This window comes from Myxocyprinus asiaticus, chromosome 15, assembly GCF_019703515.2.
Source record: "Myxocyprinus asiaticus isolate MX2 ecotype Aquarium Trade chromosome 15, UBuf_Myxa_2, whole genome shotgun sequence".
In the NCBI taxonomy this organism is placed as follows: domain Eukaryota; kingdom Metazoa; phylum Chordata; class Actinopteri; order Cypriniformes; family Catostomidae; genus Myxocyprinus; species Myxocyprinus asiaticus.
The window spans coordinates 11,700,589-11,724,335 of record NC_059358.1 but is presented as its reverse complement, the minus strand read 5'-3'; the positions used below and the strand labels follow the sequence as shown (position 1 = coordinate 11,724,335).

The 23,747-nt window shown below is 38.6% G+C and overlaps 1 protein-coding gene across 2 annotated transcripts in view; it reads right to left on the bottom strand.

Moving 5' to 3' along the window:
* Positions 1–3,402: 3,402 nt before the first annotated feature.
* The window catches only part of LOC127453460 (TGF-beta receptor type-2-like), a 37,149-nt gene continuing 16,804 nt past the window's right edge, over positions 3,403–23,747 (bottom strand). For both annotated transcript variants that reach the window (XM_051719824.1, XM_051719825.1), the window contains 4 exons: positions 14,708–15,510; positions 12,928–13,069; positions 5,497–5,624; positions 3,403–4,403 (listed from right to left, as the gene is read on the bottom strand). In XM_051719824.1, the coding sequence (XP_051575784.1) occupies positions 4,215–4,403; positions 5,497–5,624; positions 12,928–13,069; positions 14,708–15,510 (1,262 nt within the window). In that variant the 3' untranslated portion in view covers positions 3,403–4,214. The remainder of the gene's footprint in view (positions 4,404–5,496; positions 5,625–12,927; positions 13,070–14,707; positions 15,511–23,747) is intronic.

The following is a 23,747-nucleotide window of genomic DNA, read 5'->3' as shown; positions in this document are numbered from 1 at the left end:
TTTTAGATCTTATACTACAGAACTGGCTCCACTTTTGTTAGAAGTTTATACAGAATCATTAAAGAATGGAAAGCTTCCGCCAACCATGACACAAGCCCGGACCAGTCTGATTCTTAAAAAGACAAAGAACTTTTTACCGTCCAATTTCCCTGATCCAGCTAGACGTAAAAATATTGTCAAAAATTTTGGCTAACTGATCAAGTAAAGTTATGACATCTCTTATACATATAGATCAGGTGGGGTTTATTCAGGGCCACAGCTCTTCTGATAACATTAGGCGTTTCATCAATATCATGTGGTCAGTGGTGAATGATCAGACTCCGGTCACTGCCATCTCACTTGATGCCGAAAAGGCATTTGATAAGGTAGAATGGGATTATCTTTTTAAGATTTTGGAAATATACAGGTTCAGGAATACTTTTATTGGATGGATTAAGTTACTTTATAGACACCCGGTAGCGGCGGTACAAACAAATGGATACATTTCAGATTATTTTACTCTGGATTGGGGCACGGTAGGGTAGCCCTCTTTCCACATTATTGTTCTGTCTTGCCCTGGAACCATTAGCAGCCGCAATAAGAAAGGAAGCTGATTTTCCAGGGGTGGTGGCGGGAGGTGTGGCGCATAAGCTTTTTCTTTATGCAGATGATATTTTATTATTTGTCTCCGACCCCACTAGATCTAAGCCTTGCCTCCACAGAATTATTAATTCCTTTTCTAAATTCTCGGGATACAGAGTCAATTAGTCTAAATCCGAAGCTTTGGCTCTGATAGCATACTGCCCAGTAACGGCTTTTCAGCCAGGCGCCTTCCAGTGGCCCAAACAAGGCATTAAGTATTTGGGCATTTTATTCCCAGAAAATTTGTGTGATTTAGTTAGAGTTAATTTTGACCCTTAATAAAAAGGTTTTCAAGCGATGTGGGCAGGTGGGCTTCATTAAATTGATCTATGATTGTGAAGGTTAATGTTATTAAAATGAATTGTATTCCAAAATTCAACTACCTGCTACAATCTCTCCCTGTAGATGTCCCCCACTCTTATTTCAAGCAATTTGATAGCATGGCAAAGTCCTTCATTTGGAATGGTAAGCATCCCAGATTACATTTCAATAAGTTATATAGGCTGATTGACAAAGGTGGACCAGGCCTACCCAAGATTTTGTTTTATTATTATGCATTTGATCTCAGACATTTGGCTCATTGGTCACTTCCACCTGAGAGAGCCCCTCCCTGGTTTTGTATTGAACAGGAACTTCTTGCCCCTATCTCACCATTGCAAAGACATTCTATCAAACTAATCGGAGAAGTTAAGTTACACCCTGTTATCTTGCATTTTCACTTGGTATGGACAAAAGTGTCCAGAGTGTTTAATTTGGACATTTATTCAAATGTTGCCTCGAGCATATGGCTGAACCCAAAATTATGTATTAATAAGTCCCCTTTCTGCTGGTCAGAGTGAATTGTGAGGGAGGTTAATACACTCGCTGACCTATATGAGAGTGGAGTGTTGAGATCCTTAGAAAATTTGGTTCAACATTTTGGGATACACAGATCTCAGTTCTTTAGGTATTTACAGCTGTGCCATCTGCTCTGTACTATTTTTGGGAGTAGCATACACCCCCCTAAAGTGGCAGATACTCTGTGAGTGGTGATTACTGCTTTTGGAAAAGGTCACGAGGCATCAGTGTATTACTCCCTGCTAATTCAGAGTCTGGGGTACGGAGCTTTAACTACTCTCAAGAGATTATGGGAGAAAGATTTAATCTTGGTTTTGGAGGAGGGAGTGTGGGTTAGGTTTCTAAAAAACGTCAATCTGTATCTAGAGATGCAAGGGTGTGCCTTATGAAATTCAAGATTTTACATAGATTCTATTGGACCCCCTCTAGATTGTATAGGCTTGGTCTTAAAGACACACCCACCTGCTGGTGATCAGAAGATGGAGACACAACCCATGTTTTTTGGTGGTGTGTTAAGATCCAAGAATTTTGGTTGAAGGTTCAGTTTTATGTGTGACGTATTGGGCACTCAAATTTCATTTTGCCCCAGATTCTTTATTTTAGGCGATGGGGTGGTCGTCAATGTGGGGGATAAACACATAAAAAATTGGGTCCTGACCGGTGTTATGATGGGCAGACAGATTATTGTAAGGGGATGGAAGTCGGCTGGAGCGCCTTCATTTCGGGAGTGATGCGTGGAGATGGGGAGGGTGGCTGCTTTTGAGGAGGTGTCATGTAGAAGGCTGGGGATCTGCGATTCGTTTGATTGGAAATGGGGCAGTTATTTGGCATTTTTGGGGGACTCTTGGGGAGGGGATGTGGAGAGAGAAGTATGGTTTTAAATGTGTATGATTATATATATATATATATATATATATATATATATATATATATATATATATATATTTATATATTATTTTTTTTTTTTGTGTGTGTGTGTGTGTATACTTATGTGACCACAGGGATGTACGTTGAGGGTCAGGGTGGGGTTGGTGATTGGGGAGGGGTAATAGTGGGTTAATCGGAAAAACATGCAGCTTTGAAATATGTATTTGTTTTACTGAGGTCAGTTTGTGAGACATTTTTAACTTCTATTGGATACACTTGTTCTTGTCATCTGGATTTGCAGGTCAGAATTCACAGTCTCAGCCTCTGAAAGCATGGCCCGCCCGCAGTCCGTTCACTTACATAGTCAAAGGTCTGGCTACATGAGACTGTGAACTTTTATTCGAAGCGGAATGCAAAATTTATTTGCGTGAGCTTGCATTTCCAGTCTCCTGCATTCAGATGCATTTGAATGGGAGTAAATGGAGCACAAAGTGTAGTGTGATTGCACCTTTAGAAAATTTATAGCAGACCTCTTTTCAACGAGTAGCACAATTTGAGTTATCATTCATGTCCGTAGACATCTGCAGTGACAGTTTAAGTGACAAGCCATAGTTTAATGCAATAATTATAAACTAGTAATAGTGACACTTGCCTCTGTCAGTACCACTATTAACATCTTCATTTAGCAACGGCTAAACGTGTTTTTGATGCTTGAAGTTGTTGTAGCAGAAACCCTGAGGCTTATGCGCAGAAATGCATGTAAAAGCACGTGACAGCTCTCTGAGGCATATTTGACTGATTATCAGGTAAAAGGTTTGTTTCCCAGAACACTGAAATAGCGGGGGCACGTGACAAATGATAAGTGGAATGTTCTTTTAAGACTAACTGAAAACACCATTGGAAAACAGTTTTCCTGGTAATATCAAACTGTCAGTCATCTTCAATTTAAAAAGGCCTCGACAAATTTCCCTGGCTGAAAGATGGCCATTGTTTGTCTATCCATCCATCCATCCATCCATCCATCCATCCACTGAATAATACATGGTACATTCATACCATTCATTAGTGATAACACTGTACATAAATGTATTTTAATCATCAAAGATTTACAATATATTACATAAAAAGCAGTAAAAAAAGAAAGGCACAATTATTTTCAGTATCCAAGATATGTGTACACATTAGAGGCACTTTGTGAGTCTAAAAATACTGTTTGTTTTACACACTTCTTGTTATGTGCAGCATTCTCTTCACTTTTTTGGCTCTCTCAATAGTGATGGCTGATGTATACTGTATTTGAAAAGCTGTATTTACAATATACTTATTTTCCTTGGCTGAAAAACAAAAACTTCTCTGTAAAAGAAATATCAAACACACACACATGCACACACTCCAGTATTCTTAGACTGTCACACAATCCTGCACAAAACATACACACTCTCAAACATAATCTCTTATGATCTAATTAACAAACATTCTTCCATAAATCCAGAAAATCCTGAATTAATCTGTAGAAATTAAAAATCTTATACAATCTCCTATGAATCTTTAGTGTTGAGGCAAAACATTTTCCTGATTACATTTGGCTCTTGGTCAGCTTCAAGAGGAGAATATGTGTGTCCGTCCAGCTCCTCTAGCTCGGTAGCGTGACCTTCCTCAGTGTGAGCTATGCATAAGTAATCTGATAAAGTGCATGAAATCTTTGGTTATGAAACATAAAGCTTTATGAAAAGGCCACATTGCTCCACTCCACCCAATGAGGCCTGAGAAACACCATTGCAAGGATCCAAACATTCAGTTTCTGCTGTTCTTGGCAAAATGTATTCTTAAGCGAATCACCAGCAGCTGGTGGCAACGAGAGATGGTGTGAAGGTGATGAGAACTTTCTCTCATTTGTCATCGCTCACGCTCATAGAGCAATCTTCTGGAATCTTCTCTTCGGAGCTGCTACAGGTGGACAACTTATCTAGGTCATCCTCAATCTCGTTGAAGCGCTCTGCCACACAGTGTGCCGTGAGCCGTGCCTCGGGATCATGGTCCCAGCACTCGTTGATGGTGGCACACACCATGGCCACACCCTGGAGACAAAAGAGAAGTATTTCTGCTCAGTGTTGCTTCTGGAGAATCAAACCAGCTAAACCAGCTAATCAACATCTTTTGGTTCAATTTGGAAGTAAACTCCAAATCCCTGGAGTATTTTCTCTTTTAATTTCTTATTTGGTCAGTATACAGTATGTCACTGAAGCTATTTTATTGCTAGTTCATACTGCCCTACAAAGGCAACTTGCAGTAACTATGCAAACAATGAGAAAAATGGCTTTAAAGTGTCATTTTGCCTTGGTTTTTGTGTGAATTTTGTACTTATTACAATTGAGTCAATGTCAAACCTGCCTGTTCTAGGACAGATGACAGTTTAAGGGACCCTATTTCTGTTTTTGACAAAATGTGTCATTATTAGGGATGGGACGATATATCAAATTTCCATATATCGCGAACCAAATAAAATAACGAACCATACTGAGGCAAAACTAGATTTTTTGAAATTTGCAACATTGTTCTCTCTCATTAATTAACTGGAACTGGTGTGTAGCCCACTATTTTTGAAGACTTATTTGATTGTGATCTTTTCTAATAGAGAAAGGTATATGAGAAACTCTTATTATTTAAAGTTTGAGCAGTTATATTGTGTATTAAAGAAATTTAATGAGAAATTATATGTACATTTTGCTCAAACATATTTCAAAAAATAAACAATTTTCTGTTATACTTTGCAATTTAAGTGTTTTTATATCGAATCAAGATTATATCGAATCATGAACCTCATATCGTATATCAAACCAAATTGTGAGATAACATATCGTCCCATCCCTACAGTAGTTGTTACTGCATTTTGCCTTTGCCAAACCAGCCTTCATTGGTTTTCTGGTCCTAGCTGGTTTATCAGCCTGGTCAGGCTGGGAGAACAGTTGGCTAACCAGCTAATCTATTTGAACACCAAGTTAGCAAGCCAGGGAGATCTTGTAGACCAGCTGAAGATCAACTTGGCTAGGCTGAGAGACCAGCTAGACCAGCTTAAATCAGCTAAGACCGAGGATGAGAGATAAGATTCAGATCAGGGATGAAATTCTGACCTCTGTAAATAGATGCTTGTATGTTTTTTGTTTCTTTTACCTGGTGCTTTATCCAGCTGTTGGGGATCTCCGGCCGTCCCCTGTCTCTCAGCACGTTGTCCTTCATGCTCTCCACACAGGGGTGCTCTCGAACTTTAGAGCCGAACGGAGGTTCGTAGTCCTTCACCTCTGTGAAGACAGTCAGATAATCAGACACTCTTTACTGATTCAGGAACCTCTGTAAGAGTCTAACCACTTACGACATTCAGGGAGAGCGTTTTAAGAGAAGTTTGGTTGTAAGCCTTGAAGTACTCAATGAACGAAGTGAGAAGTATTGAGGTTGGAAAATCTTAAAGCTGGAAGCAAGCCCTCACTGGAAAAATAAAGCATGTTTCATATGCTCTAGTTATTCTATCTGGTATGGGAAACTAAACTGTAAATGCGACAACTGCAGAGAAATTGGATGGAATCAGTTGCTACATCAGAATGCCAACACTAAACAATAATGAGAGCCTGTTTGTGAGTCATTTGTTTTGTTCATGAAAACAAATTGGTGAAATATGGAGCTAATCACTGGACTGTGCCAGGGAGCTGCACAAACAGAGCTGCAGCATAATTTTCCAGACCTTGTGAAACGGAGCTCTGTGCAGCTGTGGAGGCCCATTCATATATCTGTCTTCGGCACTCATAGCCAAGTACTTCAAACACACACACTTGACCAGAGACAGCTATAGATAACACACACACACACACACACACACACCCATACTCATGGGGAGAATCTGCAAAAACATCAAAATCTCAGTTTTCGCAAAAGAACCTGAGATGTCATAAAACAGTGGTTTGTATCAGCTTCTACATACTTAGCCAACATACTGTAAAATCCATTACTGCAAATGATGTTAGATGAGTAAGTTTACTTTGGAGTAGCATGTTCTTAATTGTAGAGTGTGTTTTGTGGTTCTGCCCGGCACTCTAGGCCCACAGGAAGGGGCTAGGCCAGCATGCAGCCAGGGACAGGAAGTGGAGGACTGTGATTGGGCCCCTGCGGAGAAGCTGACTCCACAAGCGGACACATCCTGTTTTTGACAAGTGGTTTTCCCCTGTTTCAGCTCTTTAACAAAATACTCTCACCCCTGCGGTGCTATTTCTGCTGTCCTCAGTGCCCCAAATCTCATTCCCATGTCGGTATCTGGCGTTACCATATTGGAGCAGGGCTCCAGCTTTGCTGCTTAACATGTATTCAGTCCACATTTCAGGATTTATAGGTCAATGTCAAATAAGGGTGTCACACAAAATGAAAAAGAGAAATCTTTTTTGTTTAAATTTTTTGTTTAAATGCATGTGCATTATCTATCTATCTGTCTGTCTGTCTGTCTGTCTGTCTGTCTGTCTGTCTGCCTGCCTGTCTTTCTGTCTGTCTGGTCTGTCTTGTTACTCCATTTAACCTGAACAAAATGTATATTCTAAATTTTCTTGTGAAATATTTGATGTTTTTAAAAACTTCACGATAATAGGTTATTCCAAACTACTTAGCCAAATATTTCAGCTTTTAATGGGACATTTATTTATTTATTTATCACTGTATTGTCTGGATGGTTATACCATTTAGAAATGTTTTTACATTAAGCCACAGGAAAAAATAAAATAAAATAATATATAAATCACCTGCCTAATATTGTGTTTGTCCCCCTCATGCTGCCAAAACAGCATCAACCCACATCTCCGAATAGCATTGCTAATAGATGCTATTCTTCTCACCACAATTGTACAGAGTGGTTATCTAAGTTACTGTAGACTCTGTCAGTTCGAACCAGTCTGGCCATTCTCTGTTGACCTCTCTCATCAACAAAGCATTTCCGTCCACAGGACTGCCGCTCACTGGATATTTTTTGTTTTTGGCACCATTCGGAGTAAATTCTAGAGACTGTGTGTGAAAATCCCAGAAGATCAGCAGTTACAGAAATACTCAAACCATCCCGTCTGGCACCAACATTCATCCAAGCGATTATCTAATCAGCCAATCGTATGGCAGCAGTGCAGTGCATAAAATCATACAGATACAGGTCAGGAGCTTCAGTTAATGTTCACATCAACCATCAGAATGGGGAAAAAACGTGATCTCAGTGATTTGGACCGTGGCATGATTGTTGGTGCCAGATGGCAAGTTCGAACTGGCAAAGTCTACGATAACTCAGATTGGGTTGGCACTGTTTTGGTGGCACGAGGGGGACCTACACAATATTAGGCATGTGGTTTTAATATTGTGTCTGATCGGTATATATATACAGGTGCATCTCAATAAATTAGAATGTCGTGGAAAAGTTCATTTATTTCAGTAATTCAACTCAAATTGTGAAACTTGTGTATTAAATAAATTCAATGCACACAGACTGAAGTAGTTTAAGTCTTTGGTTCTTTTAATTGTGATGATTTTGGCTCACATTTAACAAAACCCCACCAATTCACTATCTCAAAAAATTAGAATATGGTGACATGCCAATCAGCTAATCAACTCAAAACACCTGCAAAGGTTTCCTGAGCCTTCAAAATGGTCTCTCAGTTTGGTTCACTAGGCTACACAATCATGGGGAAGATTGCTGATCTGACAGTTGTCCAAAAGACAATCATTGACACCCATCACAAGGAGGGTAAGCCACAAACATTCATTGCCAATTGGCTGTTCACAGAGTGCTGTATCCAAGCATGTTAACAGAAAGTTGAGTGGAAGGAAAAAGTGTGGAAGAAAAAGATGCACAACCAACCGAGAGAACTGCAGCCTTATGAGGATTGTCAAGCAAAATCGATTCAAGAATTTGGGTGAACTTCATAAGGAATGGACTGAGGCTGGGGTCAAGGCATCAAGAGCCACCACACACAGACGTGTCAAGGAATTTGGCTACAGTTGTTGTATTCCTCTTGTTAAGCCACTCCTGAACCACAGACAACGTCAGAGGCGTCTTACCTGGGCTAAGGAGAAGAACTGGACTGTTGCCCAGTGGTCCAAAGTTCTCTTTTCAGATGAGAGCAAGTTTTGTATTTCATTTGGAAACCAAGGTCCTAGAGTCTGGAGGAAGGGTGGAGAAGCTCATAGCCCAAGTTGCTTGAAGTCCAGTGTTAAGTTTCCACAGTCTGTGATGATTTGGGGTGCAATGTCATCTGCTGGTGTTGGTCCATTGTGTTTTTTGAAAACCAAAGTCACTGCACCCGTTTACCAAGAAATTTTGGAGCACTTCATGCTTCCTTCTGCTGACCAGCTTTTTAAAGATGCTGATTTCATTTTCCAGCAGGATTTGGCACCTGCCCACACTGCCAAAAGCACCAAAAGTTAGTTAAATGACCATGGTGTTGGTGTGCTTGACTGGCCAGCAAACTCACTAGACCTGAACCCCATAGAGAATCTATGGGGTATTGTCAAGAGGAAAATGAGAAACAAGAGACCAAAAAATGCAGATGAGCTGAAGGCCACTGTCAAAGAAACCTGGGCTTCCATACCACTTCAGCAGTGCCACAAACTGATCACCTCCATGCCACGCCGAATTGAAGCAGTAATTAAAGCAAAAAGAGCCCCTACCAAGTATTGAGTACATATACAGTAAATGAACATACTTTCCAGAAGGCCAACAATTCACTAAAATTTTTTTTTTTATTGGTCTTATGATGTATTCTAATTTTTTGAGATAGTGAATTGGTGGGTTTTTGTTAAATGTGAGCCAAAATCATCACAAATATAAGAACCAAAGACTTAAACTACTTCAGTCTGTGTGCATTGAATTTATTTAATACACGAGTTTCACAATTTGAGTTGAATTACTGAAATAAATGAACTTTTCCACGACATTCTAATTTATTGAGATGCACCTGTGTGTATGTGTATATATATATATATATATATATATATATATATATATATATATATATATATATATATATATATATATATCAAAATGACTTAAAAAAAAAAAACGCGTTCATCATCATAAAAGTGTATCTCACAAGTAATTGTTTTGTGTGAATTGTATTTTTTATGTATTTTTGAATAACTTGATAGATCTGAAAAAAATAAAAAAAATAATGAGTGTCTTTTTATTGACTCATGTCCTGCTAACGTGCAAGTGTCTATTCCAGCAGAAGATGTAGTTGTTTACAACATAAAAGTCACCTAGCGGCAACAAAGTTTCCTTTTTTTTTCTTTCATTCTTTTTGGTCCGTCTCTTTGTTTACCTCTCTTTTTCTGTATTTCTTGCTTTACTCAAGGGGCTCTCGCCAAGGCTCCACAAATACTCTCACTATGTGAAGAATGCCATGGTTTTGGGAACAGATGTCCTGCTGACTGAGGCCTCCCACCCTAGGCCCAGCCAGCACTATCCAGGGAAGCACTTTTTTTTTTTACTACAGCTTCCCCTTCAGATTAACCATCTGCTACCTCCACAGACCTGCCTGTCTGACTTTCTGTCTGGGAAAGAGTATATAAAGAAAAACAACAAGTTTAAATCACTGGGAGTGAAGCAGCCAGTCAGGGCAGACAGAGGTAAGATTCCTGCTTAAATACGTTGACCTATTTAAAAAGTCTGAGGCTGCGTGGAGAGCAGTGCAGCAACAATGTTGCCTGACTGGAGGATTTTTTCAGTCTAGTACAGTCTAAACGTTTTGAGTGGACTGTGAGAAAAGTTTGAGTCTGTGAGAGGCATGACAACAGCGAATATGAGACCTCTAGTGATGGATGGCCACCTTGCATGGGGTATTGCCACCTGCTAACCAGCTGCTGTCCTCCATTTACTTGTCTTATCTTCTCTCTCCCTCTCTCTGTATATGCTCTGCTTTACTACTCTATCCCAGGCCGCGCCCAATGCTAATTCAGGACATACTAGCAACACACTTTCTTCAGCCACTGTCTGCAAAGTGTTATGCAGACATTTGTATTTTTTTTAGATTGATCCTAAAAAGGAAAGTTCACTGAAAAATAAAAATTCTGCCATTATTTACTAACTGTCAAGTTGTTCCAAACCCATATGACTTGCTTTCTTTTGTGGAACAAAAGAGAAGGTTTTTTTTTTATTTATCTTATCCCATTGGCAAATAGCCTCTTTTTCATCTTAAACCCAATTAAATAAAAAAATTAAAAAATTAAAAATCAGAAAATCTTGTCATTTTGCTTCTCAAGTAAATCTTTATCGTTTTAAGGATGTTTACATGGTTTTTTGTCTTGTTTTCTAATAAAAGTGAATAAAAATATTTGTTTGTATATTTTGTGACCATCACTTAAAAAATGACAAAAAAAAAAAGCACTATAAAAGTAGTGCATATGACTCATGTTCTTTACTCTAAGGGCCTGTTTACACATGGCCACTTTATGCGTTTTCATGAAAAGACCAGGTGTAAATGACCTCTGAAACAGACAGATTGCAATCTGATCGCTCAAACCACTTCAGGAGGTGGTTTGAGATGCATTTCAGATGAAACTGGTCAAGTGTAAATGCATCTGGCTGTTCAAGTCACATATGTAAAATTTGCTTTGCCCAAACAGCGCTACATCAGCATAGGGAAAACACAAAACATAACAGATGTCACTGAGTGTTTGCATAGGGCTCGTGTCGTGCAATAAATAACATCAAATTCAGACATGGATGCACTTTGTAGGAGAGACAGGACTTTTTTTCTTCATTTATTTGATGCAGAGCGCTGTTGAAACTGAAACTAAACACTGACAATGAGCGCAGCTGACGCGCAAGACGCATCTTGCCTATGAGAAGCCCGGGGGGGGGGTGGAAATACTGTTCAAAGTCACTTGGAAGCAAATAGTAAATCACATCTTTTAAAATCGCTGCCCGGAATTAGCATAATCATGGAAGTGAACTTTATTTGCATATAGCGTGGGAATTGAAGATTGGATTTATATCCATTTGGCAAAGATACATTGATGTTGTCAGGTGTAAATGGAATGAGCTTATTCAATTGGATAGCTATCCGATCAGTAAAATAACATGAAATGACCTGTAAATAGGCCCTTAGTCTTCTGAAGCCATTTTGTGTGAGGAACAGGCTGCATTTTAAATAATTCACAGATAATCTTCCCCTTCAGTGAGCTGATAACTCGAGTACTGCTGTGACCGTAACATTCAGTCAGTAATTTGAATCCTGATTCGTGATCTAACCGTTTAGTCCAATTTTAGTCTGTTTCTCACACAAAACAACCATATGGCTTTAGAAGGCTTGGAATATAATACACAAGTTGTATGGACTAGGTGTATTTTTATTTATTTTTTTATTTTTTTATCAGACATTGATTATTATGAACTGGCAATTTATGGAAAAGAGGTTAGAGAAGATTCTTCCAAAATTCTCCTTTTGTGTTCCACAGAAAAAAATAACAACATCAATAACTGATAAAAGTGATTTGATTTGATTGGAATGACATGAGGTTGATCAAATAATGAAATAATTGTCTTGGGCTATTCCTTTACATGTAATTAGTTGTCATTTTGCAGGAGATTCCAGGTTCAAATCCCAGATGAACCCCCAACTTTTTATGCTTCCTTCAACCCCCTAGAACAAGGGCTGTGACAGGAGTGAAAACAACAGCAAGGGCTTAGAGAACTCTACTTGTCGTAGATAGACTTGTAGACCCTAGGACGTCTGTACCTACACCAGTTCTCGTCCCCCACAGAACACCCACTGGAATGAGACAGTCTGTCTGGCTCAAAACATCTCCAATTCTGCAGATAAGCTCCAAGCACCATGACAGAGAGACTCCTGCAAACCCTCTGAGCCTCAAAGGAGGCATGTCAGGGCATAGGGTTAACACAACTGCTCAGGGACAGTGTTATAACAATATACACATGCGAATACAAAGCAAACATACTCTTGCACACCTTATATTCCATGAATGCTATTAATCAATTTTCCTGAAATGTACACAGTATTCAGCGGTCATATCATCTCATTTTTTAGAAAAATAATCTCTTCAAAGAAAGAACATGACAAAACATCACTCACACTCAAACAATATGTGCATGTGCCAAGACTATGCTAGCAACTACCTTCTCACCTGACCAAAGAAGGGAAAGTTCTAAGGATCCACTAAACATTTTGCACATTCCTTGCATTCCCTGAGTGGAGTGAGAAGAGTTGCTTGCTGTACCATCTCCTCCAATAACAGGAAACAGTGAATCGGTCAAAACATGGTGTGGGAGGCAATGGGCAACTAGAATGCAATGTACTGAAACAATAGTCCAACAATGCTGGCAAAAAACAAAATGCCACATGGAATTGGACAAATATCAAGTCTATTTTCATCCCTGCTCACCTCAAGGGACAATTATGGAACCATTGGAAACAGAATCACATTGTCTCAAATTTACCAACTTTATTTATTTGGGAACTTGCCAACCTAAATGGCTTTTCATTTCAGTGAATACCGAAAATAGCCTTGGCAGCATTGAGATCCAGGTTGACAGGAGATATGGGTTTGAAATGGTGTTTGGATACTCACCTCCTATGGCGTTACACCTGGAGGTTATCTCCCAAAGTACCAGGGCCATGGAGTAGACGTCAGTTTGCTTGAAGGACTCAATGTTTTCCAGGTTGATCCTTGATTCCAGCACTTCTGGGGCCATGTACCTTGCTGTACCCACCTGGTAATAGAATACGTAGGTTACTTTTGAACTTAACAGAAGAAATAAAGTCATGATGGTTCCATACGACATGAGGGTGACTAAATCATAACAGAACTATCTTGTACAGCTCTATCTTCATACTTGACATCACTTTGACATCAAGAGTTCAAAAGGTCATACAGACTACAACAAAAGTAAAACACAAACTAAACGCAACCTCAACACTTAAGTCTAAACTCAGTCTGAATGTATTGAGGGTCACTGTCTGGGACAAACCAAATATTTACATACATCAAAGCTCTCTGGTTGCTTTCCGAGGCGGCAGAGCATAGTCAGGCGACTGTTAGCTAGTTTATTACTGATTCACTCAGCGCCTCTTGTCTATGCATTTTCAGCCCGTGAATCATAAATCTGAGCAGAAAGCCTGAACAAAGGGCATGCATACATACAAATACACCTCTACACCATAAGATGCCTGAGCAGACTTTCCCTACAAGTTGTGACACAATGTCCCCACCTCTGAAAATATGCAAAACTGAAGCTATAGAATATGCCAACACTTTACCTGTCACTTTTAAAGCTATGAGACATGTAATATCAGTTAAACTGCTTGAGGGGATGAACTGACAATAGCAAATTAACTAGATTCATTATTAGAATACAAAAGGGGCAATTTTGCAAGTCAATTTAACTTTTGAAAGATTCAAGTCTGAGTTTAAAAAAAACTTTTGCTATTTGAAATAAGCATACTTGCATGATAATTGCATTAAATCTAAAGAAATATGGTCTGAAATTTACATACTAAGCATATGAGCATTTTCAGTAGTGATAACCGATATTAGCAGAATACAGACTGAGGCTGGGGTGTTCTACACTACAAAGGCAAAGCACAGTAACTACACCTACACTGAAACTGAAGTGGGAATTTTATAGTTACTGTGATTTTCACACTCTGTTTTCTTTGAATCTTAGCATGATTAAACCAGACTTGTTGGTCACAGGACAGGTCTTAGTCTAATGATAACTCAATTTTGACAAAATCTATAGTCACTGTGTTTGGCTTTGCATGGCAGTGTTAGTTCCCATAGTGTAGATCTGCATGATTTTGACAAAAATAATAATGGCTGATTATTTCCCTTGATATTGTAATTGCAATTAATTTTGATTAATAGAATTTACATTAAGGTATTAAAAGACTAATTTTGTGTCTGGCATCTGCATGCCATACAGTATCCTTTATGTAAGCTACACATCCAAAAGAAGTTGAGAACTGTGTTCCTGAACTACTTTATAATTGTTTTACACAGAACAGTAGTTCAAAACATTGCCTAAATTGTGAACATTGCACCTCTTAGCAGCATGATAAACAAAGCTTTTCAAAATTGGAATAAATTATACACAGAAAGAGTGAAACAGACTGTCTATAATTGGTTACAATGCTCAGATGATGCAAATAAATAAATAAATAAATGTTTTGATGCAACAGGAGACCTAAATGGAATGCTATATTTGATACTTTTCATGATTAGTAAATTGTGGCAGCTGTAATTGTAATCTCTATTATTTTTTCGATTAATTGTGCAGACCTACCATAGTACAATGTTTCTATTTGGCTTAATGCACCTATAAAGATAAGAATATTGATGCATGCCTCACCTGTCCACTATTGGCCAAGTCGTCTACCGAGAGCGAGTTGTCCAGACGGAGGCCAAGCCCAAAGTCACAAAGGCAGCAGGTGAGGTCATTCTTCACCAGGATGTTGGAACTCTTTAGATCTCGGTGGACGATGGGCACTTTGGGCCTCCCGCAGGGGGTGTGGTCACTATGCAAATGAGCCACACCCAGAGCCAGTGAGCCCCCAAGCAGCCGCAGGTCCTCCCAGCTGATTAGATGGCGTGTGAGGTACTCCTGCAGGTTACCACGCTGGTGATAGGCGGTGATCAGCCAGTACTGTTTCTCTACCTTTCTCTCTTCGGCCGTTAAGAAGTGTAGAATGTTCTCATGCTTCAGATCGATGTCAGAGAAGATGTCCTTCTCATTTTTCCAAGACGCATACTCTTCGTAGGGGAAGATCTTTACCGCGACTGTCTCAAACTGCTCCGAGGGACTTTGCCTAAGTTTGGCCTTGTAGACCTCTGCAAAGCGGCCCTTGCCCACTTGAAGGTCCAGCTCAATGGGCAGAGGTTCTGTGTTGTGGTTGAGGTTATTGGCATGCGTGGAGCTGCTGTCGGAGCGGTCGTCGTCCATCATAATGGCGCAAGCGTCACTGCAGTCCAGTGGGCCTTTGGGTCCTTTGCGTTTGGATGGCTTCTTGGTCTCCCACTCATCAAGTTTGCGTCGACGGTAGATCCGATACCAGTAGAAAGAGGCAATGACCAGCACAGCCAGAACGAGCAGGGGCAGTAAACTGACTAGGATCACCAACACCACCTGGTTATTTGTGGGGTCTGTACCTACAGCTGAAGACAAAGATGAAGAATGTGAATATTTATTTAAACCTCTAAAATACCAATGCACTAAAATACCAATGCATCTTACTTACAGTGGCTCCAAAGATTATTGAACAGTTAAGTCACACTTATTGGCATTGCATTACATAACAAAATATCAAACCAAGTGGCATCTGCAAACAAATTATGCTAGACCAACACTACCGTTCAAAAGTTTGGGGTCACTTGCCTGAAATGTTTCTCATGATCTTCAAAACCTTTTGATCTGAAGGCGTATGCATAAATGTTTGAAATTAGTTTTGTAGACAAAAATATAATTGTGACAACATATTAATTTATTTAATTACAAAACTAACATTTTATTTAAAAAAAGTTTTTGAAATGGATGACTTGGATCGAATAATTAAGAAAAGCAGCCAATAAGTGCCCAACATAGATGGGAACTCCTTCAATACTGTTTAAAAAGCATCCCAGGGTGATAGCTCAAGAAGTTGGCTGAGAAAATGCCAAGAGTACGTGTCTGCAATTTCTAGGCAAAGTGTGGCCACTTTGTAGATGCTAAAATATAACATAGTTTTGATTTATTTTGGATTTTATAGTTATTATTCCATAGTTGTGATGACTTTACTATTATTCTAAAATGTGAAAAAAATAAAAAATAAAAAATAAAAAAAATAAAGAATGAGTAAGTGACCCCAAACTTTTGACCGGTAGTGTATTTTCAGAACTAACTTGTCCCAAGGTCATTTTATTGGATGTATGAAGTCAGTTACCATCAAGTTCACACAGGTGCTCGCTCTCTAGCAGATTAACCACATGTATAGTTCACCACTTTACTTACGGATATGTTCAAATAAGTTTGACCACAAGAAAATGTCCAAATACTTTTTGTCTTAATTTTGAACAGTATACATATTGTTTTACCATAAATACCCAACTAGAATCTTTTTATAAAATTCTTAGCTTGAAAACTGTTCTCGTATTATCTATCTTAATATTTGCTACATGTTATCTAATGCAATGACATACCTACATACGTACTGTATATCCTTATGTCAATACAACTTATGTCATTTGTTTTTTTGTTTTTTTTTTGACAAATTACTAATTTGATATGATCTTATTTTATAAGGGGTGGGGTGGTGTAGTGGTTAAAGCTGGTAACCAAAAGTTTGCTAAAAAAGCATCTGCTAAAGAAAATTTCAAGGTTTAGGGCAGTTTTATCACCACTAGCTACCTACCAGTGGCAATTGTTTTAAGACTACCCAGGGAGCATAGCTTCCCCTAAAATTTCATAAGATATGCTGCAATGATGATTTTGATATACAGGTATGTACAAATAATCTAAATAAATTAAAAATTTCTCTGTGCATTACTCTGTGTATTTTAGCGAATAAATGTGTAAAATATCACATCACTATCACTATCGTTCAAATATCGCAATCTGCTTTTTTCTACATGAAAATGTCCATAGAAGACAGTGGACACACAGCCCATACTGTCTATAGCAGACAGCTGTACCTTTCAAGTTAATGGTGCAAAATATCGCTGTTCATTGGACAAGAGGCTCTAAATATGTCACTCTGAGTTCGCTGGGAGTTTATGGGAGCTTCATGAGCACTATTTGCATTATATCTGCATCTGATTGTCTATTGAACATTGGGCTTTCAATCAATGTGTTGTTGTCCCGCCTGGAGGCTCAGCTTCTCTATATGATGATTGGTTGAGCTCTCAAATGGGCAGAACTTTGCAACAAATGGCCAATAATTGAAACAGTGATGCACAATGTGTAAAAGCAGCGCTGTGGAGCGCAGAGTGTTCGACAGCTCAGAGATACTGTACACACACAGTTATTTGCAATCTAACGTTAGACTGCACTTTTATTTCACCTGTTAAAATCTGAAATTATGCCTACTTTGTTGCATAAACTGTTTAGAGCTTAGTTGATTATTCACATTAAAAAAATTCACTGCTTGAGTAGTTGTTTGAGCAGCTTTTGGGAGCAACACTGCAGACACCACAGACCATAGTGTGTGCTTCTCCACTTTTCCAAAGCACCAAACGTCACTGCTAACTACTTACTATATAACATTATATTGCAGGAGAGTGTCTGACTGAAGTCCTAATCATTAACTCTGTATGTGTGCTGACAGTTTTCCCTGTCACACCAGGGAGAGTGGGTGAGGCTTGCAAAGTGGAAGCCTGTTTTATGACTGTGACCAGGGAAATTTACCCTGCTGCTATATGCATTTGCCAACCCAGAGACAAGATCGATCCAGACACAAAGTGAGACCTGCCAGCTACGTAGGCAGAGAGTGGAGTCAGTGTTTAACCTGTCTGCATTCTTTCATCAAACACACAGACACGCCATATCATCCGGAACCAGACACGAAAAGACCAGAAATTCATACACGACTCTGTGGCAGGGAGGGTACCAATAAAAGCCAAACCGTATGGCAGACTGAAGACCCAGCAAACACATGCATAAGGTACTGACCTGTAGTTGGTGCACTGAGGGAACATTCAAGCCTTTTCACAAGGAAAAACCTTTCCTTGAGCCAAACATCCAATATAAACATGCATGAAATCACGCTGCCTTTTCCAGCCACATAAAGCAGGATGCCAACCACACTGTTGTAGGCCAATGACATTATCAACTAAGAAGCATTTTTCTTCAGGTTCTGCCATTTAAGGGATAGTTTCCTAAAAAATAAATAAAGAGTTTGTCATTTAACCTTATGTTGTTGCAAACCTGTCTGACTTTTTTCTTCATATTCAAGTTGTAGAAGATTGAATGGGGTGGATGTTTGCCGAATTTTGATTCCCATAACATAATTGCTACACTCACATCAGATGTCCATTAGCTTTACCAATGTAATGTAGACAGGCCAATTCTCTCCACTCATCTCGAGTACTAATGATCAATGGCGAACCAGCTTCAATCTGCTTTCATTTGCTGGCTGGGCATGTTGTGTGTTTGCGTTACTTTTCCAAATGTCATAATTCAAAATGGAGATTCCCAGATGTACGAGTTATTGCTTTTTAGATCCCCATCCTGGTGTGGGTTTTGAGTACCCATGAGCATTGCCAGACTGAAATTGGTAACATGCTCTACATGAGAAAAACAGGCCTGTTACTGTTTGTTTGTTATGGCTATGACTTGTTTTATAGCATGGCTTAAACCACAAACAAGTCTGACTTCTCTTTTTGTTTTCACTTACACCGTCTTGGTCTATTGCTGTGACTCAGACGTCTTTCAAGTATGTACTCTACAACTGGAGGCCAAGATTCCTAAGCATGTAAATGTGGGTGTGTTTGTGAAAGAGAGAGCATATACAAGCAGGTCAGAGATGGTTTGAAAATAAAATCTGCAAAGACAGTCAGACAGGTCCTCAGAATGCACTTGTGGCAGTGAGGAGGGCGGGGCCGGGTTGTGATGCTGCACACCCGGCCCCTAATCAGGCTAATCAAGCCCTCGAGAGGGATAAAGGTGACCGGAGGCAGCAGTTCCAGGGAGAGAGAGAGAGTTAAGGGCAGCTGCCTGGCATGTGTTTGTCTTTTTGTTTAAGGTTGTTATTAAACTATTATTTCTATTGTAAGCCGGTTCTCACCTCCTCCTTTCCATTGAATTTCGTTACAGCACTCTTCCTTCTTTCCTTATATGTTCTTCTTTTCATCAAAATAGCCTATGATAAAAGATCCACTGAGTAGAAGCATATTGTCAGGTTGGAAATATTCCAGTAAGACAGACACAGGAGTGTTGGTTATTTATGTTTTTGAGACGCTGACACAGACGAGACAGACATTACAGCTGATTTTCTGTAAAGCTGAATAAATAATTCTTATTCAAGGTAATGGTCAGCATCATCCAATCACTGCCAACCATGTTAAAGCAAAATTTAGCATTATACATTCTGAATCTATGTACTGATTCCCATTGTCCCATGAAAATATAACAAAATATATATTAAAATGAAGCAAAATGACCCACAGATGTGTTCATGTTGAAAGTTATTCAAAATAACTAACATGTTTCAACTTTTGAGGGAATAATGTTTTTTAAAGCAGAATTTCAAACGAAACTAGAGACGCTACTCTTTACACCCAAGCAGGTTTAAATGAAAAAACTTAGAGGTTTCTTACCAGATGCACTTTTGTCGGCTCTGCGCCCGCAGAAGCCTTTCACCGAAATCGACGCCAAGCAATTGTGTCAAGTGACTCGGTGCGGCAGAAGTTTAACCCTTAAATGACAGTCTTGTGAACAGTTTTCAGTCAGTTTAAATAAAATTTTAATTATGTGTTGTGTATAGTGAAGCCAAAATACAACGTCCATGCATGTGGACGTGAGGTCGCATGAGTTTAAGATGAAAAGTAACTTTGTGAAAACTGCAATAATATTAATGCACATTTATTTGGCCATTAAGTTACCTAAAAAGCATGTCAACCAGTTTCATGACTCGCGAGTATGAGAGCGTTAAGTTGGAGATGTTTTAATAGCGTCTTTGATTTAATTTCATAAGCAAAAACGGCGATAGAGTTGGAATGTTTGAAATATTTCTATGAAACTGATTCCAGTGATTCAACGATTCATTTGCATTATCACGGAAGTTCCTGCAATGCATTTTTTCAGATATTAAAATGTTTTAGTAAAAAATATATGCAGGTAAATATTGCTGTTTATCACTATGTTTTGTTATATTGGTGCACATGAAAATAAAAAAGTTTAAATGTAATTTTTCCTTGTGTTCATTTGGTGAAAAAAACATGCAGAAAACATGCCTTGATTATTTTTAACTAGACATTTACTGTATTTTACTTCATACTATTTTACTTATTACATTATGAATCACTCTTTTAAGCCATTTCAGAGCAAATACATACATATCGAGATCTATAAAGATGATCTTCAAAAGCATGCAGACTAAGGGGGGGGGGGCAACACCAAAGCAAGCGCCCATGCGTAGTTCTTATGGATTAAGGTACCAAGCTTCATTGCAACAATTAATAGCTAATTAATTGGAGTCAATATCATATTACAAATGTCCATGAATTTGGACCATGACCAAATTGTTTATTTTGTTAAGTGTACACATGGATGGAAAATGCATGCATATCCCATGTTATTCTGCTAATAAAGTTCTGTAGGCTATCACCTTTGTAACAGCTGGAATAAGTTATTTGAAAGTGAAGATTAACAAAAAGTTAGGTCTAAATAAAAATAAACTGCACAGAAAATTGAACTGTGGGGGGCAGTGCTGCAAAATTCATGAATATTAATTATGCTATGCAGGGTAAAATATTATTTTAAATTACCTGTTTTGATCAACAGTCATTCTTAATGACCAATATAAGCACCCAAATATTTCACATAATATGGTAATTTCATTTCTACATCTGCCACTATCAGTCTTGGGATTTTGTTAGTCAGAAGATGAATACATAGATCAGCACTTTGATTAAGAACATGATTGATTGATCTAGTAGTAACTTTTTGCCTATAGGTTTTAGAGGTTTTGGATACTAATTTGCCCAAATATAACTTTTATTTTAATAAAACAAGATTGCATCTGTACATCAGTGGATGGGTGTTACACTTCAAAAATAAAATGCAAAAAATGATGCGGGGAGACGAGCGTAGCGGAAACACATACACATTTATTGACAGTTCTGTATATGAAAAAACAGCAAACTCTGAAATTCAGACAGCGACAACCACAAACTCTCTGCACCAGCAGTGGGAACCCGGAAAAAAAGTCAATATGCACCTGAATGCCCGTGAACGAGATGACACAGCTCACGAACAACCATCTCCCATCACACAACAGAGCCATGAAACACTCAGTTTATATAGGGAGAAAACACACTGCGCACAGTCCGCCCCATCAACAATCATCTCACCTGGTTACCGCACACCTGAGAGCGATTAAGAGAGAGGGAAAGAAAGAGAAAAATACAACACACATTCTCTTCATGCACACAAACAATATGGCCAAGAAGGTCATCACAGTGGGGGACACGGAAAAGAGTACGAGCTGCGGATAAACTGCCGACAATTAATGACATTGATAACAGCCGCAACGAACACTTTTCATAACATTCTAAATAACTCATTCCAGTGCCAGATCGCCAGTCAAAACACATACAGATGAAATAGAAACTCCTAGTCAAGAACTGGAGATGTTTTATCTGGATTATACACATACCTGACGAAAACTATTTCAAAAAGTGGTGAGGACACGTCTCATCTGTCTCAACCCATAACTGTCAGTGATGTATCTAATAATGATTCAGTGAATACTTGGAAACAACTGAGAAATTCATCTTTTACCTCTTTTTTTTTTCAATGTATTTGTTCATGTGGTCATAGTTGTTGAGGAAATAAGCTCATGAAAGCCGCGAGAGCCCAAACTCTGTACATGCGCCGCTGCTGTCAACAATCACGGGATTGGTCGCTGCTGTAATCAATCACGCTATGGGTCAGTAGTCATTTGAGCATTCGGTGAGAGTATGGCAGTTTGACATGAATAAACCCCTACACAATGTCAACATCAACTATAATATACTTATATTTATATTTAATACATTTGGATACTAATATTGGGGTGGCAATGCTTTTTTTAGGATGGCATTTGCCACCCTATGCCACCCCGGTAGATCCGCCCCTGCTTCCTATTGAGCCAATCAAATTTACAAGTTGAAAAACAGAAAAACATGTGTGTAAACCACAATGAGAAGTGTAACACACTCCGTCTGACAAGCTTTATGAGTTGCTTATTAGAAACAAATGTACATTTGCTGGAGTTCTCAGGCAATGACAGCTATTGCTGTGCAGATCACAGTCCCAAACGTGTCTGCTTCGATCAGTGTCATCAATCTGTCTTCATATCTTGCAATTGTCACATTTCAGAGCCCGGTTTAAACAAACTGTCTTGAACATTAGGTTTAAGGTAAAAAAAAAAAAAAAAAAAAATTAAAGCATTAGTGTAACTGTTTCCTTGGTTTGCACTTTGACACTCTAGCTGCTTCCCGTAATTTTTGCACAAACTACATTTTGAAGAATATTATATATTCTTCAGTCAGTCATAAATAAAAAAACAAAAAAACAACTTTAATATTCTTTATGCAAAGTAGATAAATATTATACTAAAATAATAACTGTAATCGGCCTCTCTGACCAATTTCTCAATTTTTTGTCTTTTATTATTGGTTTGTCTGGCACTTTGTCTGATAGACATGGTGATGTCATCATGCTGTTGATCAGAATGTTACTGATGCAATAATCAAAAACAGTAATGACTTTGAATGTGGCATTAACATCTTGCAGAACAACAAGCCCATTGGCTGAAATCTTGTGATAGACAAATATATCAACTAGGCCAATATTTATACATATTTAGATCAAGTGGTTATTTTGCCTCAGTTCCAAATCTACCAGCCTTGTAAATAGATAGTTCAATGGATTTTTGCGTGAACATGAATTTTGAGTTAATATTGTGTAAAAACTGTTCATTTAAGTGTATTATTTTTATGTATGCCTTGTTTGCTATAATGAAGTTGTTTTATATTTTCACATTATATCAACTGTTGGCTACCCTGCTCTCTAGATATCAGTATCAGCCATTAAAAACCCATATTGATCAACCACAGAAGACAGGGCAGTCTTGCTACAATAAGGCACTTGAGACACCCTTTCCACAGTGGATCTCCCTGGATTAAATCTGGAAACCCTTTAATACCTTATTACCCTTATTAAACCCATTTTAAAATGGTTCCTTTTTTAGGAAGCCTCGACTCCTGAACCTGAAGCTAACTGTTTAATGCAGCCCATAATTTCCTTCCAGAATTTTGAAGAGTTTCCACAAATCAAATAACCCATTTGACGGGAAAAGGTTGTTGAGGCAGTTGAAATATACTGTAATTTAAAGTTCTTTTAATGGAAAAGTTGAGGCATTTTTAACTTTTACAGTGCTTTCCACCTAAACCTAAAATAGTGTAAGCGTGACTTTCTATTTATTTAATTCAGTAAAAAATATGTGTAAAATTGCTATATGGCAAAACTCTGCTGTGCAATGTATAATTATGACCTGGTGTATACACACTACAGCTGCCATAATAAATAGCGGGGTCTCGAGTTGAATGCAGAATAAGGAGCTTATCACTGTAAACGTGCAGGCTCTCAGCCACAGATATTGTCATAAAAATTTTGTGGTCCGGGAAAACAATGCCAGGCATTTCTGGAGAAATAT